The sequence below is a fragment of the Pleuronectes platessa genome, chromosome 10, assembly GCF_947347685.1.
Source record: "Pleuronectes platessa chromosome 10, fPlePla1.1, whole genome shotgun sequence".
Lineage (NCBI taxonomy): Eukaryota > Metazoa > Chordata > Actinopteri > Pleuronectiformes > Pleuronectidae > Pleuronectes > Pleuronectes platessa.
Window position 1 is genome coordinate 13,993,925 of NC_070635.1, and position 19,319 is coordinate 14,013,243.

Below are 19,319 nucleotides of genomic sequence, written 5' to 3' on the forward strand. Positions count from 1 at the left end.
TCCTGTTTTCTTGAATTGAGCAACTCCAAAATCACAAACCCCCAAGACACTACACTAACTGTGCGGATCTGGAATCCTGTTAGAACCACAGTGCACTGACTTATCAAAGTTATTTATTACATGAATAAAACTCTTACAAAAACACAGAGGCATAACATCAGGAAATATATACAGAAAACCTTACACGAATATTATTTTAAAGAAATTAAACCATCTGAGGTGAACTACCATGTCCCAGATGTCTATCACTTTCAAAGATTTTTTATTTGGATCTAGACTTGAAATGGTGAAATAAATACAGAAGAGGGATTGACGCAAGCAATGATGGTAAACATTTAGTTTTGGGATTTTTTTCTGTCAAATTTCAAAAATAAAGTTGGCAGAAAAGGAGCTGTGTATTTTCAATGTAGGGAAAATGGATTCATTTTCATTCCTTTTCTCACGTGTTCACAATTCATTCGTGATCTCACACAACAAATCAACACGTGGGACATTTACAATCATAGACAAACATAAGAAAGAGCTAAGAAATGTGTTTTCATATTTATGCTTCATTTTCACTTCTTCTGTCGATATGTGAAACATCACTGGTGCACAATATAACCTCAGTGTAAATAAATACCAAGGCTTCTTAGTGGCTGCAGCAAAAAAAAAAAAGGAGTGAGAAGTTTCTATCTACAAATATTTAAAGTGTTCTTATAAAGAAAATAACAATTGTGTCGAAGTTGGGTTGGTTGGGAAGATTCAACCCTCAATTTCTACTGGAGAAGTCACTCGGCCACATTAAAGCTTTGTTTGTTTTCTCGGAGTTGTCTTCTTTTTTCCCCCGAGCGAACTCGTGCGCAGAAATGAGGCCAGACGGGGAAAATCACATCGTACTGGAAAGCACTGCTGTTGGAAGAAACCATCTTTTTTTTTGGAGAAATATCAACAGCGACACCAAAGTGGTTGCTGAAGTTGTGATTCATAAAACGAGGCTTTCCGGGCTAGAAACATAATGATCTGAGCGTATTTGTTTACAATAGAACATGGAGGGAAGCTTTCTTTTGACGGAGAAGGGGACTAATCTGACTTCTTTCCAAATAACAAATTAACAGTGGTTTTTTAAAATAAAGAAGAACGCATGCAGCACATGTATTGTGTTTCCTGCCACTTGTGGACCATTGTATTGTACTTGGACGTCAACGTGGAGTCTTGACCATGATGCGTGTAAATGGGGATGTAACAGATACATGGAGATCCTTTCATGCAGTGGGATCCTTTGAAAATCAAACGGCGGCATAAGCTGGGGTAAAGTGTCATTAGAATACATTTGGGTTTTATGTAAAAAAAACTAAAACAAAAAAAACTGAATAATAAGTGTCCAACAAGGTGATGAAACTGTCAGTGGCAGTGTGTTGATATCAAAGAGTGCCTCCCTTGTCACTTCAGTCAGAGTTCTTGACTCGAGTCTGTGACTGTCCCGCGTCTGTGGCTGACACGAGGTCAGACCACAGAGACGCCCTGCGCGGGACAGGTGAGGCCTGTCACCACATCGGGCCGCTCGATGCGGACCAGCGCCGAACACAGCAGGCCCAGAGTGGAGCCTTCTTTCTGGGCCCAGTTAGAGAGGAGCGTATGAGCGGGGGCCTCTCCGCGCCCAAACAGGTCCAGCTGTTCTGGCTCATAGCCCAGTGCTGCGCCCAGCTGCCTCCAGCCCCGACCCCCTCCCTCCTGCAGGAGGCGCTCCACTTCTTCCTGTCTGCTGGGAGGCAGATTGTTGTACAAACGAGTGTCCTGCTTGCCGTCAATCTTAGTTCCTGCTGAAACAAAAAGAATGTTAGCTTTATCAAACAAAACTAACCAGATGGAATCATAACACTAATAATAAGATTCATAATCATAATTATTATTTTATTTATTAATAATAAAACATTATTTTAAGAAATACCAAGTTCCACAAGTAATGGGTTTAAAACTGGAAAGTTTCCCTGTCATTTCTCTTGTGGGAAACTTTGGGAACTGAAAGAGGCCCCATGGCGTTTTCTTGTAAACAAACAAATGTATGTTTACATCCACTGTTTCTTGCCAAAACCCACTGAGTCTATCCCACAGGCCTAACGAACATGATGAATCCATTTTCTTATTTATAAATAAACTACAGCGCCAAATTTTTAAGTATTTCGAAACCAGTTTCAGTAACAATCGTATTCGCTGGCTAGTTACTGTCAATCAGTGGAATAGACTGAAACTGGCAGAATTTGCATAAGAAGCAAGACAATCCTTTCATAGTGACACTGCTCAGTAGCACTACTAGTGGTCAAATACATCACAGGGTTCCTTTAAAACAGTAGAGTTCTCTGTGCCATTAAATGAAATTCACCTTTCCTGATATAATCTAATAATCTCCAATAACAATACCCAAAGTCAATAGAAGTAATACGAATAAGGTCTTGATAAAAATCCTGAAAGGTCAGTTCAAATTCTGAATTGCCTTTAATCCTCTTTTCTGTAAAGCGGGAGGGGTTTACGTAACCTTGGTAAAAATACTTTCTGAGGTCTCAGAAACCTTAATTTGATTTAGATTGAAAGAGCCTTTGTGTAACACACCTTTGCTGAGCTGGTTGTCCTGTAGGCTGTGAGAGTCCAGAAACACCCCGCTGTCACTTTGGAGCTTTTCCCCCTCTGGAGATGATCCCAGCTCAGCCGCACGGGCCTTAGAGAGAGCCTTCTTCTGTTTACACGATCTCCAGCTGAGGAGACCACAGGAGAACAGTGTCAGTTACGCTATTTGTCTTCCCAGGGCCAATCTTAACATCATTATTACATCTATTTAAGGGCTAGCACCCAACCCCCGGGGAGTACTCACCATTTATAAGCCACGTAAATGATCAGACCCAGCACCACGGCAGCCAGGACAGACACGTAAGCCACAATGTTGTCCTGTGGAGTAAACTTCGGTGTTCCCGGAGAAGGACTGGCCCCCTGTCCCTCTGTCACCTCCTCTTCTGGAGCTTCCCGGGTCCCGTCAGCCTCAGCGGGTCGGGATAAAATGTGCAGCTTCTTATCTATTAAGAATGAAGAAGAGAGACGTGTCAGCAGGTACAGTATCATTGCATGTGCACGAATACACATCAGAAACACATTTGTGCGGCGTAAATTAGTGCCAGAAATAAATAGACGGAGGCCCGTGTGCTGGAGGTAATGATAGCCTCAGTCAAAACGCTCCCCTGTGGTTTTGAAACCGTTTCCAGCCTCGTCTTCCCTCCCGCGGTCGGCCTTTTTTGGGATCAAACACTACAAGGTACAGTACTGATCTCCCAGGGTTCAAAGGGTCATGACATGTGCACCGAGAGCGTGTGCGTATGACCTTACTCCTGGAGAGTGAATGTAGCCTTTTGGGAACAGGCGGTCGAGTGGTCAGGGTCAGTAGCCTCCCTGGTGCTTCAGGTTCTCGGGGTCAGTAAACCTACAGACCCGTCAAGCTCCTACCAAGTGGACTACGGCACATAAGTGCTTCTTTTTCTCCTGCGCTCATGTTTCCAGGCTTAAAGTGTTCCAGAGTGTCCGGACGAGGTGTGGATGCAGGTGCTAACCACATGTCCTCGTGGGCTCACAGGCACTCCCCCTCCCTGCCCCCCCATCCCCCTCCCCTTGAGCTCATTCTTTTATCTTTTTATCTTTCACTTTTACTGCCTTGTCCTCCTTTAGATCTTTAAACGCTGGCGGCGGCGCTATTCTATATTTTTTCCCGTTGACGGCAAATCCCATTAAAACTCCCAGATCATCATTCTTCCAGGGCTCTCTGATTTACCTGCCCTCTCTGTGGCACTCAACCCCAAATCATTGGAAATATATCACGTTTACGGCTAAAAGTTAAGCAGTTAATGTTTTATTAGTTTCACCAAGGAGGTTATGTTTTTACCCCTGTCCGTTTGTTGGTTGGTTGGTTTTTAAAGTAAGATTACACAAATCTACAGGACAGATTACCACAAAACGTGGTGGAAGGATGTGGAATGGGTCAAGAAAGAAACCGTTAAATTTTGGTGTGGATCTGGATCTGCGGGACATTACAGGATTTTTTCTTTTTCAGTTTCTTTACGATTGTGAGATAGGATGTTTTTCAACAAATCTGGCATGTTTTGGGGAGTTATCTATGACTGTGTGCAATCTGGTGCAGTTCCACATAAAGATCCGGGTCTAGTATATTTAAACGTGGTTTCATAAGAAGACTGAGGAGTCGGTCGGTTTGCACTCAACGAGAATGTTTTTTGAAAAAGCAAAGCACTATTTTAATTTGAACTTTATTTCAAAACGTTTGATTAAATTATGTATTTGTACTGTGTGTAGGACTTTGTGTCGTGCCCTTGTTCATCACAATAAAGGAGCATGTCACCCAGAGCAGTGGTAATACTCGGTAGCATCACTTCATTTTGCTTTTGGTCTGATCCACATTGTCTCACTCTCACCCCCCCTTCGCAACTCACCCATGCAGAGTGTGTCAGAGTTGGGCATACAGGATCGGATCTCCACCTCGCTGTCAGAGCACTGGGTGCAGGCCTGGCAGGGTTTGGTGCTGATGCGCTCCTCAGAAAACGTCCCTGTGCCACACACCTGGCACACATTGTCTCCCTGAAGGCCACACTGCCGGACGGCCCCCTCGCCTCGGGTGCATTTGGAGCAGGGCGCGCACAGGCTGCGCTCTCTCAGAAAGAAGTAGCCACTGTCACATTCACATTGCGCGTCTTGGACGGCAGAGCAAGAGGCCACCGTGGGGACGCTGCGTGGACACTTGCTGCAGGGAAGGCAGCGGCCGAGGCCTTCGGAGGAGGAAAACGTCCCTGGGAAACAAATTACAGAATCAGCCAGTGTCTCTGAGCAGACATAGTGCTGAGTACATTTTTCCAGCCGTTTGGACAGATGACAGTGATAACGAAAGGGCAGGTGAAACACATAGATATTGGTGCTGTAACATTAGATCATAATTGCTCACCTTTCGGGCACGGTGCGCACTTGGTATCCTCTTTCCCACATTGTGTCTCCACCTCGAAGCCGGCGGGACACAGGCTGCAGCACTGCCCCGACTCAGCAAACTGGTTACTGGCACAGGCATCTCCCAGGCCGACCTGCAGTGAAGAAATGACATTGTGAGAAATGTGTTTTATTTCAGAGAACAAAAGACACACGCTATCATGTGTTCTGGATCCCCGCTCTTCCCACAGCAGTTACATGATTGATATTCAACTATTCAGGCAGCAGTTAACAAAAAGAGACGACAAGAGAGGAGGTTTTTCTGGCTCCCACCATGTGTGGGAAGGAGATCGCACACGTCCCACTCCTGTGCAAATAAAGACGCAGGGAACTGGGTGAACTGTTTTTTTAAGAATCCTTCTATCTGCCTCAGTTTTCACCCTTTAAAGTGCTCCGAGTGCTTATCTGCAAGTGGGTAATGGAGAGCCCAGCTTGAGTTGGGACATGAGGGATAGATCAGACATTCCTAACGGCTTGTGCAGCGGGGCTGGTGCCTGACAGGAGGGGCTGGCTTTAATCAGATAGCTTTAGACCAGTGGAAAGAATAAGACAAAACGGGGTGAAGGAAAACACACGGGCAAGGAGGAAGGAAGAAGTAAAAAGAGCATCCGCCCTCCCACTCATTCCGAGTCAGTGTGAATGGGGCAATGTAACTGTGTGTGTGTGTGTGTGTGTGTGTGTGTGTGAATACGGCGTATATGTGTTTACTTCACGACAACTGAAAAGAAAAAAAAGGGGGGGGGGGGGGGTATATAAAGGAGACAGTTCCAGCCCCAGGCGAGGGTGTCAGTTAACCAAGGCTGCCCAGCATGTGAGTGTCTGTTTGGGTGAGAGAGGGGGGGGGGGGGCCTTTGAAGTCGCCAAGCCCTACAGGTGTGTCTATGAAGGTCAGTATTTCATGAAACCTCCCCCCCCCGCCTCCTTCTGCAGGCTCTGAACAACGGCATCTTAAACATGCACACGTTTGAGGGAGATTGGCCCTCTCTGCCCCGGGGGCTGACAAGAGCAAACAGATGTCCTGACAACTAACCTCCTGCAAAGGGGAGAAGTAACAGCTAAACAACCCACTGGTGTCTCGGAATCAGCCAAGGAACACCGTGAACCCCCCAACACACACAGACAGTGGCATGGTCCCAGTCGTGAAACACTGAAATGATCCATGCTGATACGACGGGGGGGGGGGGACAAGCTTCAAAACGTGGCTCGCCTCGTTCCAAAAACACCACCCAGTTCACTGTCGAGCAGCCTGATGATTTCTGAACGCCTGTCACAGAGCCCAGATCAGAGGGTATTAGCGTTTGTCGGGGGTGGCAGGGTCCGGCAGGCAGGAAGTGGCTGGATGTCTGGAGTTGGCAGACTGGGACCCAGCATGGATCATTACAACCTGGGGCAGAGAGGCATTGTGGTAACTCTGATCTGCCAACACCAGCTCAGCTCTCAATCTACACTTGGATAAATATTTGGCGACAGCGGCTCTGCTTTATTTTCACCTCCACCTTGGACTCCAGTGGGTTTACTGGTGCAGCTGTGTGTAAGCCTGCCTGCAGGGCTCGGAGCTCTGCAGCTCAGAGTGGGAGCTCATGGTTTGGCACTTTACCCGCTGCCCAGCGCACGGTGAGATGTTTAGTCAGTGCCCACTGGAGAACGAGAGGAAACAGGGATCTAGTCAGTGGGGGAATGACTGAGGCCTTATCTGCTGTATACATTGAAATAGCACGTTGTATATGGGTGCCACTATGTGTTTATCAGCATGATGGATATTTATTCAAATATTTAGATTCATCTTTAATCAAAGTGATAGTCACAATAAAAGGGTTTATTTCTCACTATGAGAAATAAACCCTTTTTCATTTCATGCAAAGGAAACAGTATCAACGCAACAAATTCCCTCAGGTTGGATTTAACATTGAACTTAACAATACACTCACTTTCTATCTGTGCATGTTACTTGAACATCTTATACGTGTGATCCTGTTTATACTGTACACATTCTGTTTACAGTCTATATAATATAGTGACATTATATAATGATTACTTATGTAATACTATTATTACTATTGCTTCTTACTAATGTTTCTTATTTTTTAAATCCCCCTTATTGCTGTAATATGGCAAATTTCTCAGTGGTAGGACAGATAAAATGTATCTGATCTGATCTTATCTTACGTATGTGTATTTTAAAGAAAGGTAGCTAGCAAGGTGTTTATGTATCTACAAGTTTCCACATGTTTTTTTGCCAGAGCACCACTTAATATTAAATCACTGACATTTCTTTGTTTTTCAGTTTTTTTAACACCAAAAGGTCAAATCTACAAATTTGACTTTATCAATTTAACATCCATGGCCCCTAAAATAGAAATTCATTATTACTTTTAAATTGGTTTAGTATCATCTTGAACACTGTGAGGCCTCTTTTATTACATTTGATGCGGGTGCCTACGATCTGACACTTTTTATTTTCAAGCTAGAATCAATTATCTGCACAAACTCCAGATAGCATTCAGATGCATCAGACCTCTGTCCCCCCCGGGGGCATAAAGTCTGAAGAGCAGGAGGCTGCAGTTGCTTTGAGATCTGAAGAGATTCCCCAGTGAGAACAGACGGACCACCGAGGAGCACTGCTTTCAATGGGGCTCTCAACTCCACGGCTGCCTGAGTCACTCAGTCATCGCGTATCTCACACAGACACACACTCACACACACTCGCAAAACTCACACACATTTCAGCCTTCTCCATGCCTGAGACATTTCCTGTGCCCTTCTGAAGTGAGACCACATTTGAAGCGCCTCGGCCGGAGTTTCCAGAGTTAATCTAATCTGCGTGAAAATAAACGCACAAAAGGAAGCTCTCTCTCCCAGTGTCTCTGTGACGACACCGACCCGTGAGGCTTCACAATGTGACTGGGACAGCAGCAGACAGGGGCCCTTCAGCAGACAAGGCCCGAGATGTGGGGAAAGTTGCGTGGATTGCATCTGCACTGATCACTGTCATTAGGACACAGGAGGGATAAGAGAAAAATCAAAGGGCCTGTGTTTCTCTTTTTTCTTTTCTCTTTCAAGCAGAAAGCTCAACCAGCACTATAATCCTGAATCCTAAATCGTCCCTAAACAGCGACTTCTTTAAATCTACCGATGTTTAACTTTAACTAAAGAGCTGAGATTTCATAAAATGACTTTTAAATCTGCCCTCTAGAGTAAAGAAAGCTGCTTAACTGCTGTATGGAAATCCAAATGACTGTGGTAACAAACTAAACCATTGCCTCGCCACTGTCACCCCCAACCCCCTTCTCACACACACACACACACACACACACCACAAACTGGAAGAAAATGATGATAATTGCTTTGCTCCGGATATCCAGACCCCAGCAACACTGCGAGCTATAAGGCCACTTTTTCACATGAAGCTGCCGTATAAGCAACTAATGTGACAACTCTGGAGGCAATACCACCCTTAGGAGCATATTAACCAGTAAAACCATTAGGTGAGTGCTCAGATACTGTAACACTCAGTCTACATCTGCTCTAAATCCTCTAGAGAGGAATGAGGAGGAACCATTTGACAGCAGAAATGAACTTTTCTGAGGGAAAAAGGAACATTTTCTGCTGAAAATCAGATAAGAACCAGCATGTTAGGTTTTCCCATGCATATCTTTTTGTCTTAGTGGGCCTTCTTTGATCTAACAAAAGTGCTCTGAGAGTGATGAGCGTGTCCGGACAGGTCTACAAGCCCCAATGGGATTTTTGAGGCTGATGAGTGTCAAATTATTGTCTGCAACTGTGAAGTCAAGGGGGCTTTCTTCTCCACTGATCCTGCCCTAATGATACGCTATCAAACACCAGAAGTATCATTTCTCCGTAATAAAACACTTATCACACCGGGCTGGTTGCTTAATGGTAAAAGTGTGCGCTCCTTGGTGTTTTAATTCTTGTCTTGATGTTCCAAGATGTCTGGCTCACTCTGGCTGTGGCGTCTGCTGAATGGAAGTATGTCATGTGAGTAGGGGGGGTGGGGGGTAAAATGAACACTGACTTCACAGTTTGAGTTGTAAACACAAAACAAAGAATCTCCACATATTTTTCCAGGATGTTTTACGGCCACAGAGCCTGACAGGAGCCTGTGTGGAGGAGGTCAGCTAGGCCCCACTCCAGAATGTAAGGTTGAGAGACACAAGTCACAGTGAGGGACTGTCTGGTATCACTTTTGTTTAGTAATCAAAAACAGAACCAGACACACAGAATGAGACTCAAGCAGACCTCTTTCCCCGGATGGATATAAACTGGCCACATATTCGCCAACAGGAACCAGAGGGGGCACGACACTGATCAAATATGGCTCTGTGGTGAGAAAACACACTTCCTGGGATATCTAAACGTTTGGAAAGTTTAAAACAAGTGTTGCGTTAGGTCGATAAAAGGTTATAAAGGCGTTAGAGTGATAAAAGGTGCATGTTTAACTGAATCAGAAAATATCTGTAGCTTACTTTGAACAGCAGCAGCGCGCACACAGCAAAGAGTCTCATGTCCTCGGTCTCCAAAAAACCCTCCTGGACAGATCGGTGCGTCTCAGAACTACTTTTCCCTCTTCAGTCTGCAGTCCTCAGGGGAAAACTGCGTAAAAATCACGATATGATCCAAACTTCTGTCGTTTCTCCAAATCAAAACCGCGAGCAAAAGCTTCTCGCGTTAGTTACGCACGCTGGAGAGTTGGTTCATTTTTACGCACGGGAGAGCGCGTTGTAAAATGCAGGCTTTGTAATCCCTGGATTCCTCCAGTGATCACACTCGTTCGCTTCTTTCAGCCCGGTCCCTGCTGCGGCTGAGGTTTTAACACAAGGTTTCTAGTGTGTGAGCTCTCGAGATGAACGCGCTGCCTCGTCTCCCGCAGCTTCACATCAGATGAGACAGGAAAAGCTCCCGCGAGCTCTCCTGCCCCTTTTCTCCTCCTCCTCCTCCTCCTCCTCGACCTCCTCCTCCCATCTTCTCAGCTTTCATTGCAGCCGGGCGATTGGCTGCATCCCTGCCAGGGGGAAACGACAATGTAATGGAAGGCGAAGGACTCATATGTTTGTGGTTTGTAGTCAAGTGATTGACAAGTCTTCACCAAGCTGATGGAAACTAATGTTGTGTTTTATGAGGAACAGAAGTTTGCAGACAAGGCAGATTTAATGAAAGCATCTAAAAAAGTAGATTTAGTGCACACATGAAGAATGTTACTGAGCCAAATTCTATGGAGACCTTCAGTGTTAAAAATGTAATATATAATATATGTATAATAATATGTTAATGACATAATATAACAACTTGGCTACATTCACTCTAGTACTATTGAGTACAAATCTGAGGAACTTTTTACTGAAGTGAGTCCATCCAACTTTATATTGCACCTTTGCATTTACTCACTACATTTATTTTGAAAACATATAAATACCAGCTACTCAACAAAATAACACAATACTAATGTTTAGTAAATATGTTTCACTTTCATGGTAAATAACAATAAGTTGATATGGCTTCAACAAAACCGACTGCAACAATGAAACTCTATAAGCCCGTGAATGCAACAGTAATAATACTAATGCATTGATATATAAGGATACACTGAGGCCCCTTTCTGCACAAAGTCCTTTAAGTTATCTAAATATCATGGTACTTGTATGTTTTGAATATGGAGTTTATTTATCATGGTGTATTTTTAACTGTTGTAATTATTATTTTATTTATGCCGCATATAAAATAAAATAAATTAAATCGTAATAAAATTAATCCTTTTGATTTATTGTGATATTTCTATTCTTCCTGTTTTTTTTCATTTGTTTTTTTATTTATTTATAGGGTTTACAATTTGTATAGGGTTTTGATTTATATCTATTTAGTTCCCTTTTATATGTTTACTTAATACTTGACATTTGTAGTATGTAGCATGATGGTTACTGGCAGGGCTGTGCTCTGCTTTTATACTACTGTCACACTTTTACACTACTTTACTTCATAGAGGAATAAATAAGGAATCAGTTAATTTTTTTAAGACTGAACTTCACAGCAATATACCAGAAGTTTAAATAAGCCTAAATCTTTACTAACTTTAAATTAATATGTATACAAATATGCTTAAATTGGTAATTGTCATACTTTTGTCACTATCACTAAGTACAACTTGATGCCACCCCACAGATAAATTGAATGCACAATTTCTACACTGTGTTGTTGCTTCTTTAAAGTCAGAAGATGTGATCTGTTGTTCTAACACCACAATTAGTGGGAATTTTGAAATTTCTCGATAATGATACAAATGATTATGGGATGCACCTTCAACTCCAGTTTTATTCTCACAACATGTATTATAAATGAATAGTGGGCAGGAAAAAAAACATGGATCCTGGTATAAAACCTTATTAAGTGTAAGTATGTGAGGTGACACCAGTTTACAACCCTAGTACATAGAGCTGTGATCAGTTGTTATCAGAAACAAAAGAGAGCATGTGATCCCAACAAGACGCTCTGAAGCAGGAGAACAAGAAGCACGTTTGATCTCAGCCATTCAAAAGATTAGAAAACCAACGCAGGCTAAATGACACACCTTGTAAATTCTAGTGAATGCACGGCAGGGGGGCCGGGAGACTTCAGAGGAAAACAAATGGAGAGCTCTCTCCAGACACAATACTACTTACACTTCAAAGCCTGCAGAGAGATGAGAGGAGACGGAGAGAATATTCCTGCTCTGATAAAACTTCAAGGTGTAATTCAGACATAAACACACAAACAAAACGTCTCCTTGATTTGAATATATATGTGTAATCCACATCACACTTGTTTTTTAATTGTTGATGCCCTAAAACCTCGAGCTGTGTGGTGATTTATTTTGTTATTTCATTTAGATTTTAGTGTGCTTTAAGTTTTTATTTTTATATGATGTTACTTACCTTCACTGCCCTGCAAAATCAATATGTTTTTGTTTATTTCTTGTCTCAACCTTTTCCCAGTGCATATACCTTTGCTGGAGACTTTTTAAGGATCAGAATAAATGTAAATCTGCCTCATTCTGATACTCTCATCAGTAAGAAAACATCCTAATAAACATATGATCGTTTTGTAAACCTTTTAAATACTTCAAAACAGTTTAGTAAAGAAATAAATAAACATAAGTTTATCACAAATAACAGCTCCCGTTACTTCTTTATTCTTTCCTTATCTACATCAATCTATCTGCACAAGCCCAGACTTAAAAAAACTAAGGGGCCAAGTTCCTCTGTGGTCATACACGGGTGGGAATGATAAGGCAGCTATGAAAAAGCAAAACAAAACCCTGATCTTGTCGTTCGGCGGCTGAGGAGAAATGGTGCGGAGAGTGGGGGGAGGAGAGGGGGAGGTGGAGGCTGTTGACAGAGGCCTGTTCGAGGGTTGTTGCGGTTCCTGGCAGGAACGACTTCAACGTCAAGATTGCAGCGTTTCACGACAGCCGTCCCCTCAGCCTGCCCTCGGGTCTGCGGAGGTCAGAGCCGGGAGATCCTGCCAATAACTAGGAGTGAGGCGTCAACCCCGCCCACCATTGTCCGAGGGCCCACATCAGAGCCGCGGCATCCCTCTTCGCCCTCCTACTCCACTTCCCTCACTCACTGTTCTGTGGTCTTTCTATTTGACCGGGGGTCTGCAGGTCAGTTTTATCACCCCACTCCCCACCCCTCTGAATTGTACCCCTGGAGGTGTTTATGGGCAGGCCCGACAGGATGTTCGGCCCACCAGGAGATCAAAGTCTCCTCGAGTAAATGTGCCATTGCTGGCTGTGACCTTTTCAACTCTAATAGGGTTAACATCGCAGGCGCATGTAAGGCCGGGATTACAGTAGAGGAGCTGGATGATCGTCGTTGGGGCGGCGGATCAGTTTCCTTCCTGCTGTGGTTCACACACACAAGAGCCAGAGCTCGTTTTTCACTAACGGCCGGTCATAAAAGAGCATTCCTGAATTTAAGTCTGCAGTCATGACATAGCCATATTAGGGCAGTTAAACTAATCATTTTACAAACTGATGAGGCTTAGAGGGAAAACAAAGACAAAGAGATGATCAAACTCCCAGGGCAATGATTCAAGTTACAAGGAACACAGGCAAACTTCTATCTTCAGCTTCGTCCAAGAACAGAGACGATAAATAACAGTGGAGAACTGCATAAAGTCCAAAATTCAAGGCAGTGCTCTTAAGGCTTTTTACACAATCAACATATTTATGGGCACAGTTGAACAACAAATGTCATCAAATACATTATATACAGCACGATTTAAAACCCCTTTCTGAAAGTGATGTGAATCTGATGACTGTAAAGACCCAACCCGACTGCAAAACTGATTCAGTGTTACTGCATAGTTACGCGAGAAAAAACAATTACATTCATAACACTAAGAGAAAACCAGTGCAGTGTTATTATAAACCGTTATCAGTGTGCACAACAGCAAACTGGAGTATTCCACAGCTGCAAATGCAAACAACCCTTTATATTCAGTAGTCATAGTTGTATAATCTGATTAAAATGTGATTTTCTGTACAGTTTCTGTGACAACCTCTCAAATAGAGCTTTTTTTTTTTTTTCTCCTCGCTTGTGGTCATTCTGAGCATCAGTTACAAAGACATGGTAATTTGTGTGTGTGCTCCATGTTGTGGGTGTTGTATTCTCCCAAATAGTTTCCTCTGTCTCACTCCTGTCATGACACGGCATAACAACCACTCTGTTCCGACCGCAGTAAAAGACGCTGGCAGGAAGTGAATTCCTCTGAAGCTGGCTCACAGACGCTCCGCTCACGTGTTTCGCAGTCATCTTGTCTTCAGAAGTTTTTAGGCGCTCGCAGGGACACTGTTCACAACCAGCTGTCCATTAGTTCACTGAGTTCATGGACATCTCATCCACGTCGGAGTCAAGGCCGAGTGCTGGGGTGTGATTTGGGAAAGAAATCGGACATATCTGCGTTTGGATTTCAGTGTTTACACATGGCTCAAGCTTTAGAAAGGCACTTTTCCGATCAAATCAAACAGGGACAGAGTCGTGTGTGTGTACCAGACTTCCACGCTGTTGTGTGTGTGAGGCCACAGTCGGCCAAGCTCAACAATCGAGATCCAAAAAAAAAAAAGAGAGAATATATTCAACATACATAAACCATTAAAGCAGTTATTGCTTTAATTGTAACAGTTGTACATTGCTCAGAGCCACAGGAATGCAGAGTTATACACTGTGAAGCTGTGGCGCACTTCGGGTGTAAAGCCTCAGCTAGTCTTGACGTCAACCGCTAAAAATGATAACACAGCAAAGGCTCACTTGTGATCGCTTGTCTCCCCTCCCCCCCCCCCCCCCACCCTGCCACATGTGTCTCTCTCTTGTGGTGCCCACAGGTATTGCAATGTGGAAATCTCAAGCAACGTCTGCAGTGGATTTTCAAGTTTTCGAGGAGTCTTTTTTACGAAGGCACCATGGCCAAAGGCGTTCAGCAGCCCGGAGATGGCGGCTGTGCCTCTTGACAGGAAAAACGAGCCGAGAACATGAAGTTCACAGCACTTTTCTGTCTGTGTGTCTGAGGCCGAGTGTGCATCAGTGAGTCACTTCCTTGAAACACGACTCAGTGTAAATAGTCTGACAATCCGCAAACACCGAGCTCTTAGCTCTCCATTAAACAAGGCCACTCTTTGGAATGATGCTGATACACAACTGGAAAAAAGAAATACGCAATAAGAAATACGCAATAAAATATCAAATCATTGCAGAATTTTAAAAAAGTGCTCAGTGTATAGTTGCTCTCTCAGAGAGATCAGTGGCTGAGGAGGACAGTCGCCCAGCTTGTAGAGGAAGAAAGGCCTCGTTGAGTCCACAGAGGTCCTCCACCATTGCTCCTCTCATTTCCCAGCATTCTCAGTGGGATTGTATTCAGTTTCACCTGACGACACCTGAGAGATGCGGCGAGTGGAGCCCCACAGGCGACGGGGGAATTGTCCCGAGCGAACCTGAGACGAGGAGGGGAAATATGTTAATCTTCACTTCGGGGCTAAAACAGAGACGTTACACTAAAGACGCTCAATTATCATCTGAAAAAACCTGGTCTTCAACTTGTAGTTAGCATATGATTACCACCAACCCCCCTTCTCTCACACACACACACACACACAACCCCCCCCCCCCCCCCCCCCCACCACACCACCACCCCTCTCCTGCATGTCCTGGTTCTCACCTCCTCGGGCTTCCCTGCCCCCACAACAATCAGCTTTCCATCCTCCAGTCCCACAAGGATGTGGCTGCACTCCTTTGTCACGGACACACTCCTCACAGGAACCTTCAATGCCAGGGGCGTCACCGGAGCGTCCAGACTGTCAATCAAAGAGGAGTCCGAGTTGAGCTTTTTAGTCGTATTTTCAACACAAGATTCCGACGCAGATGTTTTCAACAAATGAGGCGAATTCCTTCAAAACGTCAAACCCAGTTCCCAGTGTCTTTACCTGTATAAGTCCAGTATATGGAGGCTGCCCTGCATGGTGCCCAGGATGACGTATTCAGACACCAGGTGCAGAGCAGTCACCTGCTCCTCCATGTTGAGGGAGGCCAGCAGGCAGCCATTTACTGAGTAAACATGAATGGAGTACTTGCCCTGTGGAAGCAAGTAAATTGCAGATAATGGCATAAGCAGGCTGAGGAGTTTGTTTCTAGTATCACTGTGTTTGTGTATGCGCTGTACTCTGGAGTTTGTGTGTGCATGTACCTTCTTGTGGGAGTTTTCCTCTGGCGTCGTCTGCACCACAATGTGACCTTCACTGCCGACCTGGAGCTCAGAGATCTGGGCGGGCACACAGCTGCTGCTGGGGGGTCGCAGGGTTCGCAGGAACTGGCCTCGTCGGACAGTGTGCACGATCACAGTCCCGTCCTGATTCACAGTAAATAGAGAGCGGGGGGGGGGTCAGTTTCGATTCAGATCAATTGCGAACCCTGATTTGGTTCACCACAACAAATCGGGGTTCTTAAAATCAAATCAGAACCACAGAGAGAGGGATTCAGTATAAATCCAATCAAAGATCCTATAACTACAGTTTAAATGACAAATTGTATGTTTCCTGCATCTTCTCCGATTTGATACCAGTAAGGATGGAAAATAAAAGCTCGACTTTAGCGTCAGCCCGAACTGTGGTTGTGCCTTTGTTCATTTAGTTAATTACACATTCCAGGTATGAACGACTGCTGGCTGTGAGATGCCGACATCTGTCTGCTCATACCCATAAACTCGGTGTTTTGTGGTTGTTTCCTGTGACTGGTTCACATTACATTCTCACTTGTAATGAGCCACATCACATTTTGCTCAGTGTGATTTTCCAGGTTATTCAGGTTGACCACCATTTTTTCATGCCCAAACAAACATTAGTTGTTTTCATACATAAACGTCCAGAAAATTGGATGCAGATATTTTTATGGAGTTTGGACGCAACAACGGGAAAACTTCCAGAACATTTCGGGTGAAGGGTGACATCTGATGTGAGCATGCAGGAGACCCGTCATGATGTATAAATTGCATTGTGGGAATCACATGCTTACAGCACAATAACCCTAATCACCTAAAGCTCTTCAGAAATGTCATCAACCCTTCGCTCGCTGTGAATTATCCTGACTATCCTCACTCTGATATTTTCTAGAGATTTTATTAGGGGTGGTAAGAAAAAAGTTCCCCCCGAAAATATCTTGAGCAACTGACTTGAGACTTGACTTTTCACATAAGTGGGATTATTGTTTCGGAAGCAAGCGTTGAAGTGTCACACTGATACACAAACATCCATCAAACTCAGCAAATGTTGTTTGTGAGTGCTTTTTGAGTGTAGCCTCTCTGACCTTTGACCCTGAGACAGCCATGTCCACTTCAGTGCTGATGGCCACACAGGTGACCTCCTGGTCGTGTCCGCAGAGAACCTGCACCGGCCGAGGAGACAAGCCGCTGGAGAAACCACCCTGAAGGATAAGAGGAGGTGAAGAATCCGTACGTGAATCCCTAACTCTAATATTATTCAGCACATGCGCACACACACAGGGACACACGCCGAGGTTTACCTGCTGCAGGACCTGCCACACGATACAGGAGGTGTCTCTTGAACCTGAGATGAGGTAGATGCCACAGAGGTCGAGAGCCAAGCAAGTCACTACGTCTTTGTGGAAGAAACAAAAAGCACACAGATTTATAGACAAACCTGACATAAAGTTTTGCGCATTTTAATTTAGAGATATACAAAATAAGAGCTCACCGACGTGCCGGCAGATCCTGCCCACCAGCTTGCCCTTGGCCAGTTGGGTGACGCGGAGACTACAGTCCCAGTGTCCTCCGCTGAACAGCAGGCGTCCATCGTTGGACACCACCAGCACCTGAGCACTGATCTCCACCCCGGGAGAGAAAGGTCCACTCAGGAAACGCTGCGTCCTGCACCACAGGGCAGCGGCAGAAAGAAAAAAAATCAAAGCGAGTTAGAAAGTAGAGGCGAGCGGGAGATGTGGCCTTAATGTGGAGGAGATTTATAATCAGCACATTAAACTGTCGCGACATCGGCAAATTACAACCTCTGTGAATCCCCAGTGTTCACATGCTTTGTATCCTGGTTTATTATCTGTTTATGTGAGCCACGTCGGCCTCAGCATAAAACAAGATCCTTTCAAGTTAATTTCAGTTAATTAAAAAGACTTTGAAGCTTCACAGAAAGAAGAACAAGACAGTTCAGACAGATGTTGTGTTTCCAGCCAACTGTCAGGCAGATTTACACAAAATGCTTTAAGAGTTGAGTGGGTTCGTAACTCCAAAGGTCTTTGAAACAAAACCAAAAAAGTACAGTGCAACAAAAAATTCTTAGGGGGCTGCCGCAGACAGGAAATTCATGACTATTTCATTAAGTGATTTTTAACGGTTAATATTTTGCTCTGTCAGGACACTCACTTGGGGTTAGTCATCGTTGGGTCCTTAGTGAAGGTGAAGTAGTTGACAATGTTTTTGTCGTACGGCAGCCAGCTGTGTGTTCCTATCAACCCGTTTGAACTCACAGTCACCTGGAGAGAAATCACGACATTGTATGAAAAACCTTTAACATTTAAAAATATAATTCTTTTAAGCTTTAAATTTGTCCCATCTGAAAGTGACCGTACCAGTATGTCTGAGCCCTGAATGATGAAGGAACGATTCTGGTTCTTTGGCACCACTGCCTGCACCAGAGGAAGCCCGTCACACACCACCTGCAGCACACACAAACACACACATGTTAATACACAGTTACAACATGATGTGATTCATTCTTTCAGGGGATAATAATGAGATCATGACAGAACTCACCTCCACAAAGGGTCTGAGTTTCTTGAGCTCCTCAAAGATATTCGGGGGCACGGTGTCCAGGCGGGCCAGCCGCCTAGCTGCGTTCTCAGCCGACATACGAGTAGGATGAGGCTCCTGGGTAGAAACAGGAACATTGTATCACACTGCTGCAGATTATTTAAACAAAATATCCCATAATGCTGAGAACTGGGTCTCAAGAAATAGCTGTGCATCAGAGTGGGAGTGGTACCTTCAGGAGCTGACAGGGCGTTTGACCAAAGTTGCTGATGATGCCTTCCAGGGCCTTTCGCTCATTCTCGTTGGCTATTGCATCCAAATCCACTGCACCTGCAAGGAGAGGAAGAAACAAGGAAGAGTGAGTTTCTATGGGACACGAGGAGAAGAAGAAGAAACCTCTTTTCCACTAAGAACTCCTGCCTTACCTTCGTAGGTGCAGTAGTAGAAGACATTGAGTGCCTTCACTGCCTCTTCACCTCTCTGCTTGTAACCAAAGATCAGGTCAATCCACTCGTGAAGGTGATTGGACACGTGCTCACATTCCTGGGGTCAAACACACAAGACGCTCTCTTATTAACACATGTTTGGAAGCCACAGTGCGCTTTAAGGCTGTAGCTGGTTGTGTGGACTCACCAGAGCTTTCCTGTGTTGCTTGATGAAGTCCTCTTTCGACGAGGCCCAGCGAGGCAGCAGCACATCCGCCACAGGGTCCTGAGATATCTGCAGATGTCCCAGGTCGAATCCTACAGGGAACAGGAAGCAAACACTCATTAGGCTCTACATATCAGCCATATATCAGATAGTTTGAGTGACCACAGGTATCATGCTCCTCACCGTTGATGTTCTGCAGGAATTCTGGGAAGTAGAAGAACTCAGGGATGAGCTCCTTGACGTCAGCGGGACTCTCCATGCGAGCTTGCCAGGCGGCTGGCACTGCGTGAAACTGTCGGTCAGCACAGTCAAACCTAAACAAAGACAAGATATATTAC

The 19,319-nt window shown here is 44.6% G+C and overlaps 2 protein-coding genes across 5 annotated transcripts in view; both read right to left on the minus strand.

Moving 5' to 3' along the window:
• Window positions 1-96: 96 nt before the first annotated feature.
• nradd (neurotrophin receptor associated death domain) lies at window positions 97-9,946 on the minus strand. Of its 2 annotated transcripts, none has more exons than XM_053432370.1 (6): window positions 9,495-9,946; window positions 4,973-5,105; window positions 4,467-4,820; window positions 2,849-3,047; window positions 2,590-2,732; window positions 97-1,799 (listed from the first exon to the last, which is right to left on the minus strand). In XM_053432370.1, the coding sequence occupies exons 1-6, from the start codon at window positions 9,531-9,533 to the stop codon at window positions 1,486-1,488; spliced, it is 1,182 nt and encodes a 393-aa protein (XP_053288345.1). In that variant the 5' UTR covers window positions 9,534-9,946; the 3' UTR covers window positions 97-1,485. The 2 variants fall into 2 exon arrangements, with proteins under 2 accessions (XP_053288345.1, XP_053288344.1); XM_053432369.1 differs by having other exon boundaries at window positions 97-1,802.
• A 3,254-nt stretch (window positions 9,947-13,200) lies between these two features.
• Window positions 13,201-19,319, minus strand: part of nbeal2 (neurobeachin-like 2) — a 34,260-nt gene continuing 28,141 nt past the window's right edge. For all 3 annotated transcript variants that reach the window (XM_053431750.1, XM_053431748.1, XM_053431749.1), the window contains 14 exons: window positions 19,165-19,295; window positions 18,964-19,073; window positions 18,756-18,873; window positions 18,563-18,660; window positions 18,334-18,447; window positions 18,150-18,236; window positions 17,944-18,053; window positions 17,264-17,436; window positions 17,073-17,167; window positions 16,857-16,973; window positions 15,742-15,903; window positions 15,482-15,630; window positions 15,217-15,352; window positions 13,201-14,992 (listed from right to left, as the gene is read on the minus strand). In XM_053431750.1, coding sequence (XP_053287725.1) covers window positions 14,885-14,992; window positions 15,217-15,352; window positions 15,482-15,630; window positions 15,742-15,903; window positions 16,857-16,973; window positions 17,073-17,167; window positions 17,264-17,436; window positions 17,944-18,053; window positions 18,150-18,236; window positions 18,334-18,447; window positions 18,563-18,660; window positions 18,756-18,873; window positions 18,964-19,073; window positions 19,165-19,295 — 1,708 coding nt within the window. In that variant the 3' untranslated portion in view covers window positions 13,201-14,884. The remainder of the gene's footprint in view (window positions 14,993-15,216; window positions 15,353-15,481; window positions 15,631-15,741; window positions 15,904-16,856; window positions 16,974-17,072; window positions 17,168-17,263; window positions 17,437-17,943; window positions 18,054-18,149; window positions 18,237-18,333; window positions 18,448-18,562; window positions 18,661-18,755; window positions 18,874-18,963; window positions 19,074-19,164; window positions 19,296-19,319) is intronic.